Source organism: Saccostrea echinata, unplaced genomic scaffold (assembly GCF_033153115.1).
Source record: "Saccostrea echinata isolate AGI-Se365-2 ecotype Australia unplaced genomic scaffold, CSIRO_AGI_Sech_v1 ptg000025l, whole genome shotgun sequence".
NCBI lineage: Eukaryota > Metazoa > Mollusca > Bivalvia > Ostreida > Ostreidae > Saccostrea > Saccostrea echinata.
Genome location: NW_026889774.1, coordinates 24,997,107 through 25,021,346, shown reverse-complemented (window position 1 = coordinate 25,021,346; position 24,240 = coordinate 24,997,107). Strand labels below are relative to the sequence as shown.

General features: G+C 32.7%; 3 protein-coding genes across 5 annotated transcripts in view; 2 read left to right on the top strand and 1 right to left on the bottom strand.

Annotated features, from left to right (window-relative positions):
* The window catches only part of LOC133192256 (A disintegrin and metalloproteinase with thrombospondin motifs adt-2-like), a 435,058-nt gene that overhangs the window by 283,664 nt on the left and 127,154 nt on the right, over positions 1 to 24,240 (bottom strand). The gene's annotated exons all lie outside the window — the stretch shown is intronic.
* The window catches only part of LOC133192258 (tubulin-specific chaperone cofactor E-like protein), a 479,266-nt gene that overhangs the window by 380,063 nt on the left and 74,963 nt on the right, over positions 1 to 24,240 (top strand). The gene's annotated exons all lie outside the window — the stretch shown is intronic.
* On the top strand, positions 10,502 to 14,487 carry LOC133192768 (thyroid transcription factor 1-associated protein 26-like). The gene is made up of 4 exons (XM_061328778.1): positions 10,502 to 10,606; positions 10,779 to 10,938; positions 12,802 to 12,886; positions 14,118 to 14,487. Exons 1-4 carry the CDS (start codon positions 10,522 to 10,524, stop codon positions 14,286 to 14,288), a joined length of 501 nt encoding a protein of 166 aa, XP_061184762.1. The 5' UTR covers positions 10,502 to 10,521; the 3' UTR covers positions 14,289 to 14,487.

The following is a 24,240-nucleotide window of genomic DNA, read 5'->3' as shown; positions in this document are numbered from 1 at the left end:
CATATTTATATGTCTATTCATGTCTATATTCTGTCTAAGTGTCTATTTTTGAAAAGAAGATTTTTGAAATTTTCTTTCCTTTTTATTCTTATGTAAAACTTTCGCCACTTTTTGTGGCAAGTTTCTACCCCCGGGGTTATGATTTGAATTAATATTTAATCTACACTCTGTAAAGAAGCTTTCACATGAGTTTCAACTCTTCTGGTCAGTTGGGTCTTAAGAAGAAGATTTTTAAAAGATGCCGTTTTTTTACTATTTCTATATTATCTCCCCTTAGAAGAGGACGTGGTCCTTCTTTTGAAGAAACTTGATTCTCCTTTATCCAAGAATACTCTATATCTATAAAAGCTTATTTGAAATTGGGCCAGTGGTTATGAAGACGAAGATGGAATTGTGAAAAGTTTACAACGACGACAGACAATGGACAAATTTTCATCAGAAAAGCTCACTTGAGCCTTCGACTCAGGTGAGCTAAAAAGGAAACATTTTCCAGAAAACATGTTAACTGGAGGGAAACCGTTATTTTGGAGAGAAAAAATCAAGAGGGATAAATTTTGTAGAGTTTATAATTTTAGTTAAAAGAGTTCTTATAGCAAATAAGGTACTAAAACAATAAGCACAGTCAGCAAAGCCGTTCGCCCCAGTTCTTTGAGAAAAAATATTTTAGACGAAGAAGGCAGTGTTGCATACGTACAGAGAGAATGTGGACGAATTGGTCATTAGTCAGGAAAAAAAATGAAATCTTTTGAAAGGAAGAAAATATCTGTGAGCGAAAAAATTACCCTCATTTCGGAAATTTAGAGCAAAAATGGATAACAATGTAAGACATCCCTCGAGCGCTTGACCGAGACGAATAAAAGAATCAACTTCCCTTTGATATTCTAAAAAAGGCTAAATTAGTTCTTAATCGTCCTTTGCCAGAATGTGTTATCAGCGAGAAGAAGCACTACAAGGCAAAAACACAACGCACGTCATAACTGAACTAATTCAAGGACAAGGATATTGTTCGGAAGTTAAACTCTAGACACCATTTCAGTGACATCCAACATCTATTAACTTAATGGCATTCTCCCGCTTAATCCAATATTAAATTGTACATATTTATGTTTTTGGTCATAAGATATTAGTCTTATTTAATGGAACAATGAAGACAATACCAAAGTCAAGTTGTCACATTGTACAATCAGAACCAGATGTTTAAATGAAAATACGTGTGAATTAATGAATTTATCGATTTCTTAATTGAATTATTGCCTACTTTATTTAATTATAGGACAGTTTCTGTTAATTTAAGACACATAGTACAAAAAAAGTGGATGCACTGATTGGTATATATTTTTGGACTTACTGTATTTTGTTTGTAAATGATGCACATATCAAATCTCTGAAATCTAAAAAAAAATGTAGACTATGATGTTCTTTTTTTTCCTTTTCGTCACCAGCCTTATAAATCTATACATTTTTTTCTTTTCAATTAATAGGATATTACTAAGAAACTTTGAATTAAAAAAATACTTTTTATTTATTTTACTTATATGAAGATGGATATATTTCTTATTATCTTGAATTTGAAAAAAGTTTGCTTGTACAAGTATCATCTGTCCTTAATAATCGTCTTGAGTTCTAGAGTCGCGTTTGCAATACCTTATTACACCTGATCCGTGATTTTCTTCCGAATATTGACGTTCCTTGTCACCGGGCATCACGTTTAAACGTCAATATTCATTGTTTTGAACATATTTTATTGAGTACATCAAAAGGATTGGAATATTCATTGTCTTCATGACTTTGTTTTCTCGGATTTTTCACGTAAGTATTTCTTTTTAAACAACACGCAAGAAAAAAAAAAACTTTATCATGCACACGCAAGAACTACGTCAACTTTACCAGCCTACTTCAAGAATTTTAAAAATGTAAGTCATTGTTGTTGATTTTTAAAATTACTCTAGATATATACTAGAATGAATACATGTATGTAAGTCAAAGTTTTGGTTTTTAAAAAAATCTTTTTTTTGGAATGAATTGCTCCCAAATATACTTTAAAAATTTTATGTACATGTATTTAGAAATTCGCCCGAGGCTACTATATGAAATCAAATTTACCTCCTCTCTTGATCCCAAATGCATAATTAATCATTATCTTAATAAAAATAATTGTTCCTACCAAGAAGTATACTAAAAAACGTTTCTTTTAATCTGTTTATCCTTCAACAACAGTCTAACATGTTTCTTGTACGGGAGAAGTCGTTTAAGACAGCCAAAGGCAATCATGAATTTGTGTTAAGGGTGCGTCGTTTAGTCAGATGTTGAAGCTGAATTACAATTTGTGTTTAATGTATAAATTAGGACCTTATCTATGTTTAACTTAATTGAATCAAACTAAAATAGCCTCTTTAGAAAACTGTTCGGCAAATTTAACAACATTTCTGATGTACGCTCCTCGACAAATGAATAATTATACCCTTGCCATTTGATTTGCTGGTATTTTGACAGAGCCGCATTACAATTAAGCTGAACTCAAAGAATGTGCATTTTCTATCTCGAATGATTTTAGCCTGACAGGCGTATATTCATGTCTTTGTGGAATCTATTCAGCTGATGAAACGGACTGAAAAGGATGATGATAATTTTACAGTCATTTTAGACAGTGATGCGTTTTGTTCATTATTACTGTAAGACGACCCCTGCTAAGATAACGTCATCGTTGAGTAAGAAATTAAAGTTGACAAATAAATATTAAGAGGTTATTGGACCCAAGAAGTACCTTAATTATATAAAATTTTTAGTGTGTACACTCCTATAAATGCATAAAGATAGTTTTGGATTACCTGGGTGAATTGCAGTTCTAAGCTTACCTACAAAACAACAGGCCCATTGGCCTTGTTGATCGCCTGAATATCATGAGTTTCTCGGGCTATGACCCACATTATCATTATCCTCACCTGGAACTGAAATTCATCCTGGTCTCATTTGCGAAAAATTTTTACAGTTTGGTGAAAACTTTAAAATCATTATAATATTTATGCAGATTGTCTCTTAGAAATTCAAAAGTACAGATAATGTACACTGTTAAATAAATTCCAATATATGACAAACCTAGCCCAACCTCTGGACGCGTGGGACAAGATTTTAAATTTTTTTTACACAGGATTAGAAATTAGTCATCAGTAGTTATAATTGCTTTATAATCATGCACTCAATACGACTGCTAGATATCCATGAATTCGAAGATGCAATGTAATTTTAAATATGTCCAACTTTCCGCATCTTCAGGACCCAAACCAATGGACCAGGGGCCATAAAAAATGTATGTTTTATGGAGGAATATGTGCTAGTTTTAAATCTGCAAAGAATTATTCTGCTAGATGTTTATGATTTTCAAAAGTGTAATGTTTTTAATAGAAGACCAACTCCAGTATGGGCGAATCAATTGCTGCTTACCCAGAAGACATGAATTTTACAATTTTGGTAAAGGGTTAAGTACTTATTGTAACCATGTAATCAGTCTGTCCTTTTATGCCCCTTTTAGAAAAGAAAATTTACAAAGACAGTTAATGGATTTTCAATATGACCAATTGAGTCCAATTATGGGCCCACTGGACGGTAGGCATGAAGTCTAGTTTTGGTAAACGGTTAAATTTTTACTGTTATGATACAAGTTTGTCTTCTAAAAGCCAAAAAAAATTACAGTTGTCATATTTGTTATCTTTTAAGCATTTATACTTGTAAATATATTTTATAGAAAATATCGAAAAGTGGATACCCATCTCCTCCTCTTCCTCAAAAAAGTAAATTTCATAATTCAAAGGCATATTATCCTTCACCCACATAATCTCCGTGATTTCTTTTTCTTCAAATGAGAAAAAGAGAGTAAAAACTTGCACACAATGACATACATGTACAAATCTAATGCATAAAAACCTTGTCATCTATTGCTTTGACAGGTGAAAAATAGAAAGGACCTGCTGATCATGAACTTTCAGAATCGGGGTACAACTCAAGTCCTTTTTCTCCTTACATTTAGAGATAGATAATTATTGTAGGATACAAGAATGTATAAATGAAAGAAATCTTGGACAGAAAACTCTCCAATCCAATTATCTTTCACTTCCTTTGAGTTGGATTACAAAAGTCTTGACAGTCTGATGAAATCAATGGAATCATCGGAGCTGCTGATATAATTATCCTAGTTCCTCAATCTACGGATTCAGAATGAAACTCAGACTATAAAAAACAAAATACAAACTTAGTGCACACCTTTTTTTCCGTAGGATTTCAATAAGATTATTCTACTGAGAGCAAAAAAAGGAATTCGTACCATAAAATCAATCATAGGTTTTTCCAGTTTAGCTTCCTTTTTTAGCAAAATATTTCTATTTCTAATTTGGTAGACGGCTGGTATCATTTATATGTATCAATTTTAACAAGACAGAAAAGGGTTTTAAAAATTTGATATTAAGTTTACCCGCGGAATTTGACAAAAGGCGTTTATTTCCTTTCAGCAGTTTTTCATGCAGTATCTTCTTTAATATCTCCTAAGAACCAAATGTAGGTGAGAAGACTAAAAATTGTTTTAAAACTGATTTTAAGCTGTGTATTAATTGTAGCCATTCAGAAATCAGACGAATACAACAAGACATTTCTTAAGTCTTGAAGACGGGAAAGAAACAATTGCGCTTATTCAGTTTACTGGTAGCAGGTGTAAAGTGATGACTCCCTTAATTAGAATCTATACTGAATTTCCGCTGCATAAAAATATGTAGGGGATTTTAGAAGTTAAAAATAAAACTGTATTGCACGAGTTCTGACACAGGATGTATTTTTTTAAGATTAAATGTACGTTTCGCGTCGCCCTGCTTTTTTATTATGTGGTTGTCGGATGAAGGGCTGAGTGTCGTACTTCTGAGCCAAAGGCTAAAGTGAGCTTTTCTGGTCAAAATTTTTCCATTGTCCGTCGATGTCGTCGTCGTCATCGTAGACTTTTCACAATTCTATCTTCTCCACAACCACTGTGCCTATTTCAACCAAACTTGCTTCAAAGAATCCTTACGTAAAGAGAATTCAAGTTCGTACAAATGAAGGACCACGCCCTCTTCCAAGGGGAGATAATGAAGAATTAATGAAAATTTAGTGGCATCTTTAAAAAAAAATCTTTTCCTCAAGAACCACTGATCCAGAGAAGATGAAACTTCTGTGAAAGCTTCATTATATACTATAGATTTAAGTTTGTTCAAATCATGAACCACATGGGTAGGGCATCAAACTTTCCCATAGGAATACATGTATGTAGGAAAAAATCTTCAAATACTTTCTCCACAAGAACAGCAAAGCCATGATGAGTCAATATTAATATTGAAGCATCCTCATATTAGACTATCGAATATTTATATAGGAATATATAGGAAAAAATATTTATTAATCCTCTTCTCAAGAACAGCAAAGCCATGATTAAAGTTCACATCACGAACCCATGGGACAGGGTGGAGCCATATTAGGCGATCGAAGATTTAGATGGGAATATATAGTAAAAATCTTTAAAACTCTTCTCTTCAAGAATAGAAAAGCCAGGATAAGCAATATTAAAGCATCCTCGGGTAGATTCAAGATTGTTCAAATCAAGAACCCCGATGGTAGTGTGGGTTCAAAATTGCTCAAATCAAGGCCCTCATGAATAGGTTGAGGCTACAATAATGGACCAGAAGCATCCCAGAATTGTGTGGATTCAACTTTATTTCAATCATAGCTCTCTTGTAGCTACGTGTAGCTTTTGGTCCACAATATGGAGTCATTTTTTAATGAAATTAATTAGAAAATTTTGAAATTAGAAAAATCAGCTTATGAAGAACATCAGGGTCAGAGTAACTCGGGTGAGAGTTGTGGCCCATGGGCCTCTTGTATATCATATGGATATCGGATGAAATGCTGTCTCTAGTCGATCGCGAAGGACTGTTATTGATAAACACTGTAGTACCGTCCTATACAATTACATGTATGTTTTGAACAATCTACATTTACAGTATTAAATTGTGATACTCGTAAGAATTATGCATAACTTTGCCGTTCACGGCCGTATGAACTGGAGGGGGTTGGGGGGGGGGGGTACGGGTGAACGCCCCCCAATAATTTTGCCATTATATAGTATACTATAGAAAAAACAGCTGCCTCATGCTTGTGTCCCCTTAATACATGTAATAACGTCTGATGATCCCCCTTTTCTTTGCTTGTTGAAGAAAAATTTGCTTGATAGTGCCCCCTCCCACTCCCAAAATGAAAATGTTGAGTTGTGCCCCCCTTTCACTGAAATTGCTTACTAGGGGTCGTTCTCAGGCCCATATGAAGCGATTTCAGTTGGGGTATGTTGTCCGCCCTGCACAACCCAACATTTTCAGTTTTGGTGGAAAGTACCAAGTAAAAATTCTTTGACAAGCTAAAAAAAGTCATGAGACGTATTTATTTATTGAGGGGGCACACTCATAAAGTAGTTTTGTTTTCTATATAGTTTATAGTTTTCTATAGTATGCTATATATATATGTATCAACAAAATTATTGGGGGCGCCTCCATACATCCCCCCAGTTCCTCCGGCCATGGTTCTTGTAGAGTCCATGCCAGCAATTTATGAATGTATCACCCCTACTAATGTGTTCGGAACATTTTATTTTTCGGTGTTCTGCAAATTATAAAATCCGAGGAGTTCCCAGTTGCTCTCACAGTAGCTCTGGCGAGATCTAGCGAGACTACAGCGAGATAAGGTAAATTATTCACGGAAACGTGGCTAGGAAGTGACTAGCACGTGGAGACATGTAGCCTGGTTCCGGCCTACCCATAATGCTACTGTGCGTAGCATTATGGGTAGGCCGGAACCAGGCTAGGAGACATGGTAAACAGAAAAGTTATCTTGCGTTTCATTTTTCACCACTGAATAATATATGTAAAAATGTATTTCAATCTCTCTTGAATTCATTCAAACGTCAATAAGTATTCTTCATTGCATTATTTTCTGCACTATCTATTAAAATTTCTTTTTAGACAAACATGCTTGCATGTGAAATGGGACTATATTTTTTAGCGTCAGAGTACATGTAGCAAATGGGGTACCAATATAGCTTAATCTGAACGAGTTGAATTGCATTGTGGGCTACTACGGATACTACAGGAATTTTACGCTTGAAAAAAAACCCAAGGCGATAGAAAAGGCACATAGGACATTCTTTTCCATGCATTTGCATGCTTTTCCGTGCTGTCCATTTTTATTCTATTATTTCCATGCTCGCAATTACAAACAATTCATTTGTAACACGTTTAATAAACGTGGAATTCTAGGTTTCTTAGTCATACTGTAACTAAGGCGATTTTCGTCTGTTATGTTATACTATCGGTGAATACAATTGTCAGGTGGGTTCCCTGACCAAAACAGATGATCACGGGTATTGTAATATGAAAAAAAAACTTTGTTGTCCATTTAACTGTTTAAGTGCCTAAGGGATGCTGCTTGTTTTCCTTAACCTTGAAGCGCTAGTGTTCTGAACGTGGCACAGAGTTCATTTTTATATGCATTTTATAGTTAACAACGTAGCAACAAATTACAAACGCCCGTGGCATCTTTCATAGTTGTATTTTTTCATAAAAACATGTTTTTATTATTTTTTTTTCAATCCATTTGATATCGATCATACACTGTGGATTGAGTTGAACCACGTGTTCGAAGTTAAATGTAAACATATAGGTGTCAAGTTAACGTTCCTGTTCATGCAATGATTGGTCAATTGCTCTGTGCGCATTAATAACAAAAGCCATATAAGGTAAACAAAGGTTTGTCATATACATTTTTTTCTACCAGTGTATCGGGCGATTTTGAAAAAGTAACAATACTAAGGCTATCGTTATTTACTGTGACTTTAACACATGGTCATTTGTGAATGTCTCTCTAACATCTTATATATAGTATACAAGCCTGTTACTCGTTAGCATTGCTTAAACATTTACATGGTGGGTAATATTTCTAATACATTGACAAATAAAATAATTGTGCTTGTTTAAATACAAGTAGAATTGCACCATACTGCACTCCGCTGCAATACAATGCGATACATTGTGATGCTTGCCAAATTGTCCAATCAAAAATAATTAGTCATTTTTTTTTCTTAATTGAATTTAAAAACTGATTGAATACACACACTTTTTTTCATTTTATGCTTTGAAAAAAAAAGGTTTCAATAACAGACTAGAGAGCATTTCTTTTATTCTCATATTCTTAAATATTTGTTTTCTTTGATATGAATCAAAATTAACGATCAAGAATTAAGTCGAAGGACTTTCGCAAAGTTACGTGTTACTGGGATTTTTTTTTTTTATCGAATGACTAGTTTGAGTATGCGCAAAAGATCCAAAAGAAATGAACACTCCTTTTTGACTGATGAGCTGATTAGTGGATTTTTTGTTTGCAAGAGAATTGATACTGTTTATCATAATAAGAATTTAACTGCATTTTATTGCACTGCACTACAATGCAATGTCAATCAATAAAATGACGTCCGTTTTTGTTTTTATATTATGGTATTGAAAATAAGGTGTAAATTAACATATTTTCTAACATATTTTTATTTTTTAAAAAGTTTTGAAAAACAGACTGGATAGAATATTTTCATTCACATTTTCTTAAATGATTGTTCTCTTTCATTCGAATCTAAATTAACAATGCAGTAATTTATTAATCTATCTCTCCCTTTTTTCCCATTTCTAGTTAACAAAAGAAATTAATGTAACTTATTATGAATTATTTCATCATGATTGTAAATCATTGTCAATTCTTAACATTTGTAACCTTGACCTTCTTGGAGAGGACTTATATAGGCCATGCCTGATGTCCAATCCATGCGCAATTATGTAAACTGACTTTACATAATAAAATACTGATTAAATTAATTAACAATGCAGTAATAATGTCGAAGGATTTTTCGACAACTGTTTTCATTGCTGTTTATTATTTAATGCAACGCCTAGTTTGGGTATATGAAAGATTAAAAAAGAGAAAAATCTCGAGTTTGTCTAATGAGTGTAAATTTTGAGAGTGATGCAGATAAGCACCAGGAAGGATAAACAGAATATATTCTGATAACAGTACTTAGAGCTAAGTTCTCATCAAAGAACAGTTCCTTTGGCTGATTTTTTTTTATTGAAAGACTGATATGGATATATGCGACACATGCCGAGGAAAATTGGAGTGTCGAGTGAAGTTCTTTAATTGCAAGCTACGGTAATTAATTTTGCTTTTAAACTCTTAAATAAGAATATAACTGTCCTACAATACATTGCATTGTAATGCTTGATGTACTGTCTAATTAAAACATACTTGGTCAATTTTTATTATTAGGCAAAACAGTGAAAAAATATATACTTTCGTGTTTGATTGATGAGTGAATATTTTGAGACTCAAACAAAGCGCCGATGACTAAGACGCTTTTCAATAACTGCTTAGCAGTACTTGTTTAGTGAGATAAGCTCACACTAAGTTCTTTACACGCGACATTACCCATAAAGCTCAAATTTTCGCCGTGAATTATCACAGAATCGAAGATTAAATAAGTAGATTGAAATTTTTTAAATCCCACTCATTTCCGTTTAAAATCGTAAAAATCTTTCAGAAAATTCTGGAAACACATTTTTTTAGGACATGTTTTTAAAAAAAACAGATTATAGCAATTTCCTGTTTACTGCCAATTTTATTTATAAAACCGGTTCTACCTTATAATCTTAGAATGGGTCAACATACACCACGTGTCTTGAATTTAAATCACAATAACATTGATGGGGGTGTATATGACCAATTCCGATCGATGTCAATGTTCATCAATTTAAATATTGTTGACTCTAACATCACATGATTATACTTGAAAACTAAAAATGTTCAAATACAGTTATAGTAAACTCGTTGTTTTTTTGGATGAAATTTATTTTAAAGAATGTAAAACTACTACATGTAATATGTTTGCTCTGTGAAACTTTGAATCTCCTTTTTACATCATATTAATACTAGTATAACTCATGAAAATTCCCCGTGTTTCGCGCCGTAAAAAAAGTACATGTACATCGATAAACTTCAGATTTAAAACAGTTCATGTGTTACTCAAAATCTAAGAGATTTGTAGACATTCTGAAATAATTTTGTTTGTGAATTCCTAAGAATACAGTGAAAATAAATTGCTATTTTGATGACTAGGCCAACATGTTTTTTCACTGATAAAACCCCTATTCTTTGCCCCTCATACATGTACATGTATGCTATGGACCAAGAATGATTTAATTTACTTTAATTTGTGAATGTTTCACAACTATAAAACAATAGCATACTGTTCTTTACAAACAAGAAGAGTCTTTACTCAGATGTATTTTCCTCATAATGTTTTTTTCCTTCTGTTTTTAGGGTATAATATCAGGTGACTCTGGTAAATTGAGAACCAGTCTACGTATAACTTAGCTAATACAATTGTTTACATTTTTTGGTACGAGTTAACATTACAAAATGAACAACGGGAAACATGTTCATGGAAAATTTCAGAAGAAAGGAGAAAGAGGATACAAAAACTTCATTGGAAACAAAACAGAAGGTAGTATTCTGTCAAGTTTTATGAAATTCTAAAAACAATTTCATCATAATGCTGAATAATCTAAGGCATTCATAGGAACCGAATTGTCTCTGTCACCATTATGAGCTGTTTCAACAAAATTGTCTATAAAAAACATGAATTAGAAATTAAAACGGAAGTTTTTTCTCACAAGGCCAGGGCTTTGCTGATAAAAGGAAGAGGAAAATACAACATGAATATCGGAAATTACTAAAGAAAGAGAAAAAGTCCGAGGTAGAGAGCACAAAACATGTCTCTGTTTTGGATGAACTTTCAGAAGAGGAGGAGACGCCCCCAGATGTATCCAAACAAAAGTATGACTAGAGCAAATAAAATCGTGTTTTTCTTAACTTAAATTCATTGGTACCAAGCTTTAGTATTACTAAGACCTGAGACTAATGTCAGAGAGACTAGTGTGATAAGGGAAATAACTTTTTTTTTAGCCGAGCATGTGTAGCATTATTTTGAAGAAAAAAGTTTTTTTTATCAATAGTAGAATCTATTGATTATGAATGCTTTATAAGTTTGTCGGCATCAATGACATGTCAAAGTATTAAAGTTACATGCCCACCTCCGTTTGTATTAAAAGTCGCGTGGTGCTATTTTTAGCACAGGAGCATGTCATGTGGAAAGTAAAAAAGCAGTTTATTTCATGCAATATTAATAAAGGTTTTCTTCAAACTTAAGATGATAGTGTTGTTATAGAAAATTGTAAATCTATAAGAACTATTTAGTAAGGGCTAAATTAAACACCACATGTTGTGCAAAATTTTGAAAATATCAAGGGTGTCAAGAACAAAGAATTTGACGTTATAAGGACAATGGAAATCTGTGGGGTTTTTGTACTTAACACAAGTATTTGTTGGTCTAACAAAATATTTTTAGAAAAAAAACCTTTGAGAAGCAGTGAATAACATGAAAAGCAACAGCTTGAACAAAGTATTTGGATTTGCATCCAATATACATGTATTTTTATTTATGCATATATATATAAGCAGTTATGTGTGGCATGTACAAACATTCTTATAAATTCATTATTACAATGTGATGAATATTTTATACAAAAAGAATCTTCAGTTTACATTTTAAAGAAAAAGCAAGCAAATATGTTCATATTAGCATTAACAATGTGATTTTTTTTTTTGGGGGGGGGGGGAGGGGAGAGTATGTAGATGTTTACAGTAATACAAAATAAAAAAGAAAATCTGCCCACCTGCCCCAATTTTCAAGCAAATTAGGATGAGAATCTAAACTTTAAATTTATATGGCCTAATGGTTAGAATTATGTGTACCCCATGTCTGGTTAAAGAAACACATTTGCAGTAAAAAAAATATATTGTGTGTCAAAAAGGCTTATTACAATGAGCAAATAATTTTTGTGGATTAGTAGATTTATATTCATAAAGCTGTGTCTGTGGAAATAAAATTAATTTTACTTACAATCTTCATCTACTTAAATACTAAGTATTCATTGAAATATATATATATTATTATAACAGTAACTTGATCCGAAGAGCCGTATCACGTCGAGTTGACAGGCACGGATCATCAGATCAAACGAGACGCGAAGCGTCGAGTTTGATCTGATGATCCGCGCCTGTAAACGAGAAGTGATACGCCTCTTTGGATCAAATTACTGTTATAATGATAAATTTATTATATACCCCTTTACAACTAGCAAAGTATAATAAAAGGAAAACTTTTTTGGATCAATTACATAACTTTTATCCATTAAACAAACCATTTTGTCAATGAACTTTTTGATGCGCGAGAATAAAAACGTCATTTATCTGTGTACTACGTCATCAGTTTCAGAGAGGGGTGATATGGATTCAGAAAACCACAGTGTGGTGATCCGGAATGTCGGATCACACCGTCACGTGATTGCATAAATTCAACAGTAAAACTGAGTTACAAACAGTTGGGTACATAATAAATATAGGGAAACCTCTTATCTGTAGAGCTGGGAGTCGGAAAGGCCCAAGAAGTTCTGATTCAATGGTCCATTGAATAAAGTAATTAAGATCTGTCTTATAAAAATGTAGAGCAGCAGGTACTGTGACTGGTACTCTTTGAATAGGGACCTAGATTATAAGGAACTACAAGTAATTGTATCCTTAGGAACTTAGGACCCAAGATTATGTACATAATTAATCAAAATTATCATTTTTTTTTAGGTCTACTAAGAAGTCCATTGGAACATACTCAAAGGCACATCATGAATACAAGCAGAGAAAGAAAGAGAAGGAGAGAAAAAAGCAGGTAGGTTTATATTATTTAAAGGGTCTCATCCCTTGGGCTTTGATATCAGCATTAAGATGAGCTATGAATACCAGTGATTTGACCATACTTATGTAAGTCTTCATACAAATAGGAAATTATTATGAGTAAGTTATGGTTTTTTCATTCATCCTTTGAGCTTGTGAAAGTATTGTTTCTAATATATGACATGTGTTTATTGCAAGTTATTTCATACATGTATAAAGCTCGTAACATGAGATTTGAATGGTTAGCAAGCTGAGTGAAAATTTCTGTAGACTAACTTGAGCCATGCTTCTCTATCAAAAAAAGTAAATGGCATCATGATGCATTGTAGCACTTAGTAAATCTTACCATTGGTTTGAAACACCATATGAATAGACTTAGGTTACAAAGAAATTATTGGTTAAAAAAGAAATAAATTCGTTATCCAGGTTCAATCAAGGGTGTATGGGGATTTACCCCAGGTTGTATTCCATACATTCTGAGGGTGTCCCCTTACACCCTTGATTGAACTTTGATAACTATATATGACACTTTTTTACATCCACACATACAATACTGTACATTTATGAGCTGAAGTAGTTAAAATAGGAACATGATTCGAAACTCTAATTGAACTTCCTTTTGGTTCCTAAAAAGTAGTTTGCTTTTTTCAAATGACTTATAGAAACAAAGATTTTGAAAATAATCTTTTAACACTAAAACTTACACTGTGCCTTTAATTACCACTTCAACATTAAGTGAAATACATTTTAAAAATATAAATGGATTTGAAAAAAAAATCATTCTCAATTTTCTTTGAAATACTGTAAACGCCGTTTGTCCTGTGTTATTTTCACCCTTTAATACTTGCAAACAGTTCTGCTCCATTTTAAATTCATGCTGTCTTCTTTGAATTTGTCCAGTAAATTTGCCCACTTGCAATGAGAGCTAAAGGGGCTGAAAAAAATTCCATGTATACAGTATTCATAAACAGCCAGATAATTCATGCAGTTCTGGCCTCTCAGTTCTCATAAAATTCCATGAGTTTAAGGCTACATGACCTGTATAATGTGTACATGTACAAGTATTTTCAAAGCAAGTTTTTCCTGTGAGGGTTTTGGTCATGGCATTTTTTTAAGTAGACTAGTGTAAGGTGGAAATTTCTTTATCTTTGACTTACTTTAATTTCATGTTGTTAAAAATAAATAGAATCTGGTATCATTTAATGCTGCTCTTGTGAAATTTGTAGGAAGCAAAGAAGAATAGAGAAGCTATGGATGCAGCAATAGAAAAATACAACAAAAAGAAACAGTCCAATTACAAACTACTCTGTAAAAGAACAAGTAAAGGACAACCTGTAATGAAACATCAGATAGACTACTTGTTAGAAAAAATCAAGAAACAAAAAGCAAAATCATGATTTGAATTCGTATTTGAGGAATACTAGAGAGTGGAATTTCAAGTGATTTCATCAGTACTTGGAAAGTGATTTAAATCGACAGCTTTCTGACAGTACTGTGATAAATGTGTAACTTGGTGTGTGTGAACTAGGGTTTGATGTACAAGAAGGAAACTAGACTGTTTGTTGTTTTCTGTTAAAGAGAATGATGAACATTTTATCTGTGTATCACTTTATTATATCCCATTTGAAAAGTGGGGGATGTATAGTGATGGGAGTGTCCGTTCATCTAGCTGTTGGTCTGTCAGTCCGTTCATCCAGTACACTTTTGGGTACCCGGGTCTTGTAATCAACTCTTCTTATAGCACTGATATAAAAAGAGACTTTCACAGCATCTTTATTACATAGTGCCATTGTGCACCTATTTGATCAAACAGATATTTGAGTAAAACATTATGCAGAAAAACATGGATTTTGCCAGTCTTTCTATAATATTGGGGTACCGTCTCTTATCTGTAGCTCCACCTTTACCACTGAATAAAAATCAACGAGACTTTCACAGAATCTTTATTACATAGTGCCATTATGCACGTCCTGATTTACTTTTTGATCTGACAAATATTTGAGGATCTCAAACCAAAACATGAACACTGCTATTATACTTGATAAAGAGGATACCCATTTTGTTAACTCCTCCTAAATTTTTGAGTAAGATTCAGTGGAACTTTCACAGAATCTCATATACATATCGTATGGGCAAGAAATGCAGTTTGCCATTATTCTCATATGGAAGTGGGGGTATCATTTTGTGAGCTCATTGCTTACGGTATCTCTAGTTTAATGCCAGAGTTGTCAAGTTGCTGTTACTTTTCTGTTTATTTGATAGTGCAGGAAACTTGTCATCCACTGAAAGAACTTAAATTAAAAAGTTCAAGAAGTGACTAGAAATGCCTGCAGATTGTTACATCTTTGCTTGTATAATTGTGTACCAGTGGAGTCTATGCTTGTCTGACGGATGTCCACATTGAATTCAAACGGGAGAGACAGAGAGAGAGAATTTGAATAATTTATGTTTCTCTATGTTTACAACTTCATTAATTATAAATATATTGCATTATTTACTTCTTATAAGAAATGGACAAAAAAAGTCCTATTAGGTTCTGATTTCGAAATTTGATAGGAATTTTGGGTAGGCAAGTTCGTAACTGGAAAACGTAAAACTTTATTTTGTACATGTAAATAAGGACCATAAGGCCTCTTTGATTAAGATGTAAGTTATTCCCTGTAATGTAATACATTATTGATTTTTGGGATGATTACATGTAATAGACCAGAAAAATATCAATATTGGTATTTTTTAGTCAATGTCAAATCATGTTAACCACCTCAAAAATCTTTAACCCGCACAATTTTCATATATTCTGTTTAAAGACCCTATAAAAATATTCAAACACAAATATAATTTTTTTAAAAAATATAAATGTCATTAGCTAAAGCATTATTACAGTATATACAGTGACTATGAATAGATTAGTTTTATTTACAATCATTGGCGTGTGTTCCAGTGTGATCGACATGCTTCCGGTGATGAACTGTCTTGAGGAACAAGATTTTCACAGAATATTTGTTACATAGAGCCATTGTGCACGTCCTATTTTACTTTTTGATCTGACAAATATTTGGGGTTTCCCATAGCAAAACATGAACACTGCCATTATACTTGATAAAGAGGATACCCATTTTGTTAACTCCTCGTTAATTTCTGAGCAAAATTCAATGGAACTTTCACAGAATCCCATATACATATGGGCAAGAAATGCAGTTTGCCATTATTCTCATATGGAAGTGGGGGTATCATTTTGTGAGCTCATTGCTTACGGTATCTCTAGTTTAATGCCAGAGTTGTCAAGTTGCTGTTACTTTTCTGTTTATTTGATAGTGCAGGAAACTTGTCATCCACTGAAAGAACTTAAAAAAGTTCAAGGAGTGACTAGAAATACCTGCAGATTGTTACATCTTTGCTTGACGTATAATTGTTAATCTCGGTGGAGATTCGGCTCGGTTAGATATTTGGTCTGACGCCCATCGATGGGCGTCAGACCAGATTTCTAGCCGAGCCGAATCTCCACCGAGATTAGTATAATTGTGTACCAGTGGAGTCTGTATGCTTTGCTGTGGGGCGTCCACATCGAATTCAAACGAGAGAGAAAGAGAGAGAATTTGAAAATTTATGTTTCGTTATGTGTACAATTTCATTAATTATAAATATATTGCATTATTTACTTCTTTTAAAAAATGGGACCAAAAAACCATGAAATCCATGTAGCATCAACATATCTGTCAGTAGCATGCCTCGGTTTAAAATCTGATCGTATTCAGAGCATGCTCTTGACCATGGAATAAGATTGGAGACATAAACACCATATGCAGGTGATAGCGGAATAATACTATATATATAAAAGGAATTAAGTTGACGATTGAAAAGTCGCAGTTATCTTTTTTGTCATAGTTTACTTGCATGTATCGGGTCGACATATGAATGGAAAGTAAATATTGTTAATCAATAAAATGTCGATATATCTTAATCGGTTTGAAGGTCACAACAAGCGTTTTCTTCTTTTTATGTAGAAGTTTTTGAATAAATTCTGCTTCATACGTAAAGCAAGTCCTATAATAAAGGAGCACAGTTAGCGTCCATCGTAATTTCAACAATTTGATGGAAGACCTTGTCTCTAAATACTATAATGTGGTCAATGAGGAGCTCCAATATTCTTTTACTATCATATTCAGAGTTCTTGTTTGTAGAATCGGAGTGATTTTTAACAAAGTAATTTTGTTGATGACCAATCACAAGTTATGGAATTTTCCGAGTTCCATTCTTATTAAAGAAACGGTTGTCTATGTTATCAAAAGGCGTCGGTTTTTGATTTATCGTGAGGAATGGTTAAATGGGGATTAAATAGTCAAGTAGAGATAACTGCTGTACAAAGTCATTGAATGACACCAACACTGAATGTAAAAACAAACAACATTATACAAGATTGTTTTATTAGATATATGTAACACTAAAATAATAGTAATAATAATAATAAAAAATCAAAATGAAATATTCTTTGAGGTAGAATTAAGACTTTAGAAAAAAGAATAAGATTAATAAGCATTAAATATACTATCGAAAGCATATATAACATTTCTTTAAAATATCGGCGATTCCTTCTCTGATTTTCTTGTTAACCACACTGTATACAACTGGATTGGTTGCATGTCCAAGGAAAAAGAAGTATCGAAATACCAAACTATCATATACATTAAAAATAGCAAAGAAAAAGGGAATCCAGCAAATAAGATATATAAATGTACACACGAACATCATGGTCCAGGTTTTTGTTCGAACATATGATGCACTTTTAGAGAAACGAAGTATTTTCTTTCGATTTTGAGTCTTATTTTTCCTTGTTTGACTTATTTGTACACCGTCCTCGTGTGATGATGACACTCCATCAACCAGTGATGCTGTCCTCGACTGTGCAGCTGAACCTTCCTCTGTGTTTTTCAGTGCAGAGGTCCCTGGTTGTGAATGAATCTGAATACTGTCATCATTAGTTTGTTTGCACAATATCCCCTTCTCCCGCTCCTCCCTAGGTTTTTGTGTATTTTCTGATGGCTGTCCAGTAGAATAAGAAACTGAATTCCGAATACGTTTCTTATGGGAATAAAGAATTACGTAGACAATGATGTAAATTATTACCAGCAGCAGAAGTCCAGCTGTTATCATGGCGGAGAGGAAATCCCTGTAAATCTTACTGCCGTTTTCGCCCAAATTAGTCGAAGTGTACCCGCAATATTTTTCAGACGTTTCGGTGCTATGATTGAAGATTTCCGTTAGGTTTGTCTCTTTTTTGTTACCATCGTGACTATGGGGTATCACTTCAATAACAAGCGCTGCGGGAATGGAACAAATCACCGAGATCAGCAGCAGGCCCAGAATAAAAAGAGTTTTCATTTTTGCGGTAACATACTTGTTCATTGGCTTCCAGACTAGTAATAAACGTTCTCCGGCGATCAAAATCAAAATAAGATTGGAAAATACAACTGAACTATGTCGCACAACTTCCATTCCATGGCACATGATGTCATCAGTTATCATATCGAATTCAAAAAAGACCGTGTATGGAATAATCAGGACATTTATAACCAAATCTGCAACCGACAGAGTCATTATGTACTTCCGCACCACAAAGGAATGTTTCTTGATAAAGTATACGATAATAATAAGAACATTTCCTATGGTTCCGCACGTAGCAAAAATTGTCATCAACAAAACAAACAAAATCTGATCGAAATTCATTATACCTTTCTTTGTTTTCACAAACGCATGTAAACGTATATTTAAAAAAAAATCTTTTTTCTGTGGTTTATATAAGAAATTTGCTAGACCTTGTGATTTGATAATATTTTTCATTTAAAAATTCTTATGATGCTGACAATGTGTCGGTCAGCTAAGCTTTACGGGGCAGTAAGTCATCGTTAGTGTCATCTCGTATAGGCGCTCAAGTCATCAACAACATGGATTTACTTCTTATGAAATCTCATCTTAAAATAGATACTAGTATAATATTATTATGTTTATCGGATAAACATCCTTTTTTTATTTAGTTTTTAGATAAGACTTACATAATGCGTTTATTTTAAAGTACGATTTTATGTGTATGCAGTTCCATTTTATTTTTTAAAAATTATATTTATAGAAAGTTAGTAATTTTCTTTTTTGTTTAGTTTTATGGTTTGAAGAATAATTTTTTCACTGTTTGATCATTGTATGATTTAATTGACTTTCCTGTACGTTTGTACAACAAATGCAGTAGAAGAGCGTACAAATGTATGAGATATTACGTGGAAATTTACATTTTTGACTACATATAAGTACAGCTTATATGTACAATGAGAAGCAACCCTATAATGCAGGAATACATGTACTTCTAAAACGGATCTTTTGTAGATTGAAATTGAAAAAAAAAACCGGATTTTAATTAAGGTGTTAACATCTTTGGTTTATGGTACAATATGTGTGGTAAAGTGTGTGGTTTATGATAAAATATATGTGTTAACATGTGTAGTTTATGAAACAATGTGTGATAACGTGCATAGTTTATGATACAATATATGTTTTAGTATGGGTGGTTTATGATAAAATATTTGTGTTAGCATGTGTGGTTTATGATGCAATATGTGTGGTAAAGTGTGTGGTTTATGATAAAATATATGTGTTAACATGCGTAGTTTATGAAACAATATGTGTGATAACGTGTATAGATTATGATACAATATTATTAGAGAGGTTAAGCATTTGACCGTGTGCGTCTACGTGTACGTGTAAACCTAGAAGTGTTTTTACAAGTACACGTAACTAACATCGTGTTCTGTTTAAGAATCTGTACGTGTAGCGGTACGTGTAAAACGTCATTTCAACAAGTCACTTTACAATTCATTTGTATCAAATAATTTTATGACTTTGATTAAAAAAGATACATAGATGTACGTAATCAACTCTCAACATCACAACAAACACAGCCTGAAAAATATATATTCTATAATTTGTGTTTAAGAAGCTACACGTTCTTTCCTACGTGTACATATGAATCCACACGTTGTGTACAACTTGTAGAATTACGCAATATGCAAAACTGATGACGTAAATCGCAGTAAATTGGGGAATTTCCCTAGCTACACGTACACGTAGACGTACACGGTCATCTGCTTAACCTCTCTATATGTTTTAGTATGGGCGGTTTATGATAAAATATATGTGTTAACATTTGTAGTTTATGAAACAATATGTGTGCTAACGTAATACGCATAAAGAGTGTTAAAATTTTAATGCATTAAATTGCGATAATCTTCAAGCATATATTGATATATGTTTAATATGTTTAAAGAAGAATGAAAAAAAAATTATCGGGAAAACTTATGATTTGATCATATTTAATTTAGATATGTTAAATATGTTTATATATGATGATGATGATGATGACAGTTATTTTGATACAATGCACACGTATGTTAGAAGTTTCCGTGACTGAGTCATTGTCAATGTGTCAGATCGGGGGGTTTACTTGGTCATACTACTAGTATGTACAATTATAAATCTTAATTCAAAATACATATCACGTATATCCGGTAAAAATACTGGGGCAAAATATTTGAAAAGGTTGTTTTTCTTTTTGTAATAACTTGCCTTTATGTACATGTATTTGTAATACATACATACATACATACACACACACACACACACACACACACACACACACACACATATATATATATATATATATATATATATATATATATATATATATATATATATATATATATATATATATATATATATATATATATCTTGAGTAAAAAATACTGTCCAGCCTATTTTTAACAGAAATCAACAAAAAACAGAACGCTTCTGTACAGTTTGTTGTACTTGTCCCTCCAAGTAGTTTGCTAGCTATATAAGGAAATGGATCTGATGGACTAGCACAACGGAGAGAAAATGCTATTTATTTTAATAATTCAAGAACATTCCTCTTTTCAAAACTTTATATGACGTCCATACAACAAGCTAGCATTCCCATATCAGATCCAGTGAAAGTCCCTTGGCATTAGTTCCACTCTATAAAGTGTAGTTAAGAACTAGAACAGAACAGTAACCGTATTAATGTCCATAAACAAAAACTAAAAACCGAGTGAAGCCTTTTTTATGGGATCTATACAGAAATGACCATACCATTAACCATTCCACAAACAAATTATATGGTCGTGCAAAGGAGGAATGTAGGTGTTGTTAAGATTTAAATCTTTCTAAATGTTGTGCATGTACAGAATGTAAGATTTCTAAGTTTCGATCATCTTCGCTAGCCAAGTGTTTTCTGATCCCCTCCTCTCGTCACAAACTCTCCTCCTACCATAGCGAAGATGAGTTTCGATATAACTGTAAAACTTAAAATATGTGGGAGCTACAAAAGAGAATATAAAATTTCTACGTTGTATATAATGGGTCATTATAGTATTTAAACTACATGTACAGGACCTTCAATATCATGATGAATGCAGAATTAAGGGGGGGAAACGGAAAGTATACTGATGATCGACTTTTATAAAAAAAAAAAAAAAAAAAAATAAAATACGACAGTTCCAACGTCAGTTCCCATACGGCAATTTAAGATCAAATATGATATCATAATTTCACCTTGAATAATTTATGTATGGCGCCATATAATATTTCTGATAATGGAAACTCACGCTACATGAAAACACTTTAAAAGGATTAAAGCGCCAGAATCTAACCCAAATGTGGGAATACAATCTCGGGAATCACTTGCTAAAAATTTAAACTGGTGGGAGAAGAAAATGTGTCTGGGTGTCATGGAACAAGTTCTAATTTGTCTGTAAAATAAACCAGTCTCTTAAAAATAATTTAATGTGTAACCCCAATAAGAGTTAGTGCTATCATGACTTTCAGCAAGTTAAACTCGAAATATAGAATTGAAATTAAGTAGGAGACAAATAGACATATTATACAGAAAAATGAGTTTCTCTGACACTTAAAGTTTGCTTAAGATATATTTTATACATCTACTTTCTAAATTATATTCAAGTACTTAAAAAAAATAATAAATTGCAATGAAAGATACGCTGATGTACACTTTGTTTTCGTCTTTTTTGATGGGAAAGAAAATTGTATATTCCCAAATATTATGTTACAAGACCAAATGTTATCAAGTTTAATGAATTGTTCTCTTCCAAAAATGTTAAGCTATTAAGTAAACTGTGTTCGTTTATAATAATTGTACACGAGAGAGTCAAACCTCCTGGTTAATAACATTTATATTAGGGATGGCAATCGATTACAGAATTGCTAATCGCTTACCCGCAAGACGTTCCGACCGATTAACCGGTTAATCGTATCAAAATGCAAAATTTGACAATTAATTGTTTTTCAAGTAGCCCTGTCCATATGTACACAAATAGACCCAAATAAGACGATAGAAGTTAAAACATTCCATTAGTCTTAATTCTGGATTAGAAGACTACGGGTACATATTTTTTATTTAAACTCCAGTAGACAAGAAAAAATTGAGAAAACCGTGAAAAAAGCCTAAGAAATTTTTGATAATTTTCCAGAGCAGATGTCACAAAAGTTCTTTCTGCATTTTCACTATGATAATCAAAACTACATGTGAACTCTATAGCCCTTAATTAACAATGTTTTTTTAATAATTGAATTGGATGGAAAACTGAAAAACGACAAACACGCCAATTCACAGTACTCAATGATTCAAAGAAGTAAAACAAACTCGGGGTAACGACATGGTGTTTTCACAGTAATTAACACTACATAAACTGACCAATTACATGTACGCTACGGTCTCAGTCTGGAGATTCATAATTACATATACGTCCAAATTAGATCCGTTAAATCCTAAATGATCATCCTTTGTGCAGAGATTTTTTTTTCTAAATAAATTTTTAAAAAATGTGTTGAATTCAACAATTTTTTCCCGATTAACCGATTACAGATTTTCTAATTGATTGCCATCGTTCCGACCGAGTAATCGGTTAACCGGTTACAAATTGCCATCCCTAATTTATATATATAGAAATATGATGCAATCATAAACACATTTTGTATATATATTACATTTTTTGCTCATGCATGTATGTTGTTATAATTGTAATATGTTGCTCTGATCTCTATGTTGTTAAATAACAACCAAAGAGATGCTAATAAACTGGTAAAACTGGACATTTCATAGACGTTCAATGCCCATTACGACAAGAAGGTATAATTTTAACCTTAATTACGTTATTGCAGAGTTGAAAGAAATGCCGCTGCCATTACTGAGTATTCTCCAATAATTATCGTAAAATTTAATCGCTTTTCCTCTCATTTTGTCTGTTTTCACCTGTAAAAGGATTGAGGCATCTTTTGATTTTGACATAAATGTAGGGAAAAAAAAGTTTACTTGGGCTTCGGATTACATTACATTTTTTGCAGTACTGATTTGCAAATGATCAAGGAGTAGCATTAATTGTGACGTCATGATACTTCTGTTGATGTAACGTAATTAAAAATTGGCTTCTCCGTTTTTCTTTATAGGCGTTTAAAAATTCTAAAACCTCGACCAACTTTGTATTGTCCGGATATGAACTCTGTATAACACAATATTTAAAACTGGTGACATGCTCTTAGATCGCTTTAATCCAACTGACAATCTGGGTTTACTACCAAAGTTAATTCTGAAATCCGTATACTCCCCCAAGATATGCTGAAATCAATTCCGAAATTGACCCATTTTTCTTAACTATAACTTAGCTTGGGTCTCTGATCATTTAATTTTTCTAAAGAGGGTGATACAGGACGATTTTTTTTCAGGTATTCCGGCAATAATCTCGATCTAAACGTTTGCTTGTAAGCATGTGGTTTTATCAAGTAACCAACAACTTTCTTAGTTGTTTTATTTTAGTATCTAATACATTCTGTGGAAATTTTCGTCCAAATAAATTATAGTTCTTCAATATGGCTTTACAACTACCAAGCCTACCGCATCCTCAAGCTCGGAAAGTTGTTTTTTTCGCTTGTCGGAAAGATCCGAGATGTTGCCATTGCTGCCAAGCACACATCTTATATTTTTTACTCGAACGGAATTATTAGAGACTTAGACTTACGACCTAGGGTAAGAAAATCAACTTAAAATTTTGATTAATTATTGCAAATAATAAATGCAATTGTTCGTTGCAGTTCGAACACCTTCAGTATACATGTGGATGATCTGAATCTCGAGTAAAAAATAATCGGTTAAATTTCGAATTGATTTTAGCATATCTTGGGAAGTACTGTATACTGAATTTCGGAATTAACTTTGGTAGTAATGTACCGTAGATTGTTTATATTTGAAGAGATATGAATACAAAATATAAT

Excerpts from the sequence above, each read along its gene's own strand:
- LOC133192768 (XM_061328778.1), top strand. The coding sequence starts at position 10,522 with ATGAACAACGGGAAACATGTTCATGGAAAATTTCAGAAGAAAGGAGAA. Across the intron at positions 10,939-12,801 it reads CCAGATGTATCCAAACAAAA|GTCTACTAAGAAGTCCATTG; the intron begins GTATGACTAGAG and ends ATTTTTTTTTAG. Across the intron at positions 12,887-14,117 it reads AGAAGGAGAGAAAAAAGCAG|GAAGCAAAGAAGAATAGAGA; the intron begins GTAGGTTTATAT and ends TGAAATTTGTAG.